This window comes from Chrysoperla carnea, chromosome 1 (genome assembly GCF_905475395.1).
Source record: "Chrysoperla carnea chromosome 1, inChrCarn1.1, whole genome shotgun sequence".
NCBI lineage: Eukaryota > Metazoa > Arthropoda > Insecta > Neuroptera > Chrysopidae > Chrysoperla > Chrysoperla carnea.
This window is the reverse complement of record NC_058337.1, coordinates 47,936,741-47,939,845: the sequence shown is the minus strand read 5'-3', so window position 1 is coordinate 47,939,845 and position 3,105 is coordinate 47,936,741. Positions and strand designations below refer to the sequence as shown.

General features: G+C 28.6%; 1 protein-coding gene across 2 annotated transcripts; it reads right to left on the bottom strand.

The window, feature by feature from the left end:
- Positions 1-524: 524 nt before the first annotated feature.
- Positions 525-2,890, bottom strand: LOC123306175 (prisilkin-39-like). Of its 2 annotated transcripts, none has more exons than XM_044888072.1 (3): positions 2,860-2,890; positions 659-887; positions 525-594 (listed from the first exon to the last, which is right to left on the bottom strand). In XM_044888072.1, exons 1-3 carry the CDS (start codon positions 2,875-2,877, stop codon positions 554-556), a joined length of 288 nt encoding a protein of 95 aa, XP_044744007.1. In that variant the 5' UTR covers positions 2,878-2,890; the 3' UTR covers positions 525-553. The 2 variants fall into 2 exon arrangements, with proteins under 2 accessions (XP_044744007.1, XP_044744008.1); XM_044888073.1 differs by having other exon boundaries at positions 662-887.
- Between the last annotated feature and the right edge of the window lie 215 nt (positions 2,891-3,105).

The window sequence follows — 3,105 nt, the reverse complement described above, 5'->3', positions numbered from 1 at the left end:
GGAAGGTATTAAATTATTTTATATAGGTACGGGGGTATTAAATTGTGTAATACATAACTTAATTGTCAAAACACGTAAGTGTCTCTGTATTGGTGAAATAATTTGATAAATATGTAATATATTTTTGTTTTCTTTATTAATAAAGACAAAAAAATATTTTTTTTAGTATTCGCTATTGTAAATCAATTTACAATCAATAATTTTTTATGACAGTCCCCTCTATATTCTAACGTGGCACCTACTAATTTAATGAATTTGATAGATCTGTGAATTTTTCTTTCTATTTTTCCCATAGCTATATCTCCCGAATCAGGCCTCATTTCGAAATTTGGTAAACAGTTTTTCCATTTGTCTTCATAAGCTTAATTTATTGGTATAATTTTCTACTATCAATTATAGAATACCCTCTATAAGTGATTATCGATATTTTTATAATAAAACATGTTTAATTTAAAAACAAGAGTAATTTATTATGAAAATATACATAGTTTTTTAATAATTTAAGAATTTCCAAAATTGCATTTGTGCTATCAGAAAAAAGTTGCAGAATTTACTAAAACCATCCATATCCGTAATAGCCCAGGTATGGGTAACCTACGAACAAAACGATTAAAATGTTTATACCTTCGAAATGAATTATTATTTAAAGAGTTAATACCACCATAGAAGCCTCCATAACCATAATAAGGATAACCATAACCGAATCCACCATAACCGTATCCACCGTATCCACCGAATCCACGATAAGGATATCCAAACCCATATCCATAACCGTATGAACTGGCAGTTTCCAAGTCTTCTTTAGGTATAGCTGATGCTTTTTCTACTACCGGTAATGCGTACACAGTATTTAATAATGTAGCCAATATTACCACAAAAATGATGCTCTGTAATAGCGATTTTGTTGTGAGGTACAAGAAAAATTTATAACAAGTTTATATTTTAATCAATAATTATAGAAGGATATAGATTTGAAATGATTACCATCTAGTTTCTAGCATTAATTGACATATTTTCTACAATAAGGATGATTTACTTGTTTTATAGAGATTATTTAATACTAAATTTATTTGATCACTTCATGAGAATAATTTTTACTTACTTTACTTTTATTTCACGTAGAAGTTAAAGAAATTGGTTTTTGAAAATTTTTAGAAATACGCAGTTTTTTTAGTAAAAACACTTTGCAAAAAAAGCGATGGACAATAATCTTTGAAAGTTTCTAACTTCTTCATTTTTTAATTAATATCATTTTAATTTCTAAGTTTTATTATTATTAAGGTATTTTCAGCATGGTATTTGCAGTTCCTATAGTAAAACTATTGTAAAAGCCACTTTAACACAGAATTAACGAGTTTTTTCACAGACTAAGAATAGGGATGAGTTAAGTAACCTCCGCCTGTATGACAATTTTTTTTGTCTTTGCTGAGAAGCCCTCATCTCCAAACTACATTTTTTTTTTTAAATCCGGTCATTTTTTTGCCTTATTTAGTTTTTCTCAGTCTACCGAACTGCATTGCCTAATGTATTTATGGTAATCTTCGTAATCTTGCCCTCAAACTTGATAATATTTTTATACAATATTTAACCTTAACGTTCGAATAAAGAAAATAAATACAAATTACTATAATTTTTGTAATTCAAAGAATGTATTAGATTAGGCCAAAATAATAAATGATGGTAATTTACTACCCTAGGAGCAAGGTACAAGTATTACCCAAAGGTACAAGTATTACTAGCCTAAGAGTCATTGGTCAAGATGCAAGCAGTAAGGTCCAATTTGTGAAATTCACAGGGTAACTGTCATGGTTTTGAAATTTTAGGGCATGTCTGGGCAAAATGAAATTAACACAAAATGAAATTAAAAGTATGCAATGATTTTTCAATGCGATCCGAAAATCTTTTAAATATAGTATTCGAAACTAGTATTGCATAAATACTAAATAAAATAACGAAAATTATTTCAAATACGATCTGGTAATTGGAGGATTAGGAATGTGCCTATTTCACGTAGCCAATTGATTAGGGCATCGGTAGACATAGAATTATGCGTAAAAAACTAATTTATTAAGTAATTTTATTCGCGAGTGAATGCTCCATGAGATTTGAACTTTTATTTAAAGTTCTGAAATTATAAAATTATGAAAACAGGTTCCTTTATTTTTTTCTGTAGAATTTTAGAAGAATGATTTGAAATAATTTATCCTAGTTTCGTAGTAAAATGCAAAAGAACACTTTAGGGCCAAACTCGCCGATAGATATTTGAGCACACGCGTGCATACAGATTGTATCCCCCCCCCCACTGTTTAACTACGACACAACGATTAAATAAACTAAACTTATCAGGACGGCTTTTAAGGGCTAAATATCATATGGGAATTGAAAATGAAAAAAAAAACTTTATAAATTATAAATATTTGTTTCCTTATTGTATAGAAATTTAACTCTTCTTATCCTTATATTTCCACCCATCTAGACGTGCCACTGTATCAGCTCGTAATGAAATTGAGAGACACTTTATGTAATTCTCCATCTCTTTTCATGTCAAATTTTAAAAGGGCTAGTCTTTTAGATTTGTTTTTCCCGCCACTGTTAATATAAATGAACTGTATATGAAAGACATAACAAAACGATAAATCATTGCAAAATATGGATATCAATAATACCGCCGTCAAAAAAATTCCTTAATTAATTTCCGCGGCATAGATAGACAGACCATAAGGTATTTAAGTGACTATTGTCTGTTGGTGTCGAAAAATCATAGTTACGATAATTTTACGACCCATATAAATAATTAAGTAAAATCGTCCTGACCTTTCAGGATCAAACTAGGCTTTATAGATTTAAGTAGGTACTTACAATTTGTTTGAAATTCATTTTCAATGAGTTTGTTAAAAACACACAAAAACACAATATTAAACTCTTAAACAGAAAATTATTCTGTTAAGGAACTTGTAAAGTAATAATAGTAACTAAAGAAATAGATAATTTTAGTATTTATATATATTTACGAAAACTATTGTTTAGCAAAGATAATAAGCTTGTACCAAATTGGAGGGAAAATCTATTGTTACATAGCAAATAACGAGGATAAAATTTTATAAA

Excerpts from the sequence above, each read along its gene's own strand:
- LOC123306175 (XM_044888072.1), bottom strand. Across the intron at positions 595-658 it reads TTATGGAGGCTTCTATGGTG|GTTACCCATACCTGGGCTAT; the intron begins GTATTAACTCTT and ends TTTTGTTCGTAG.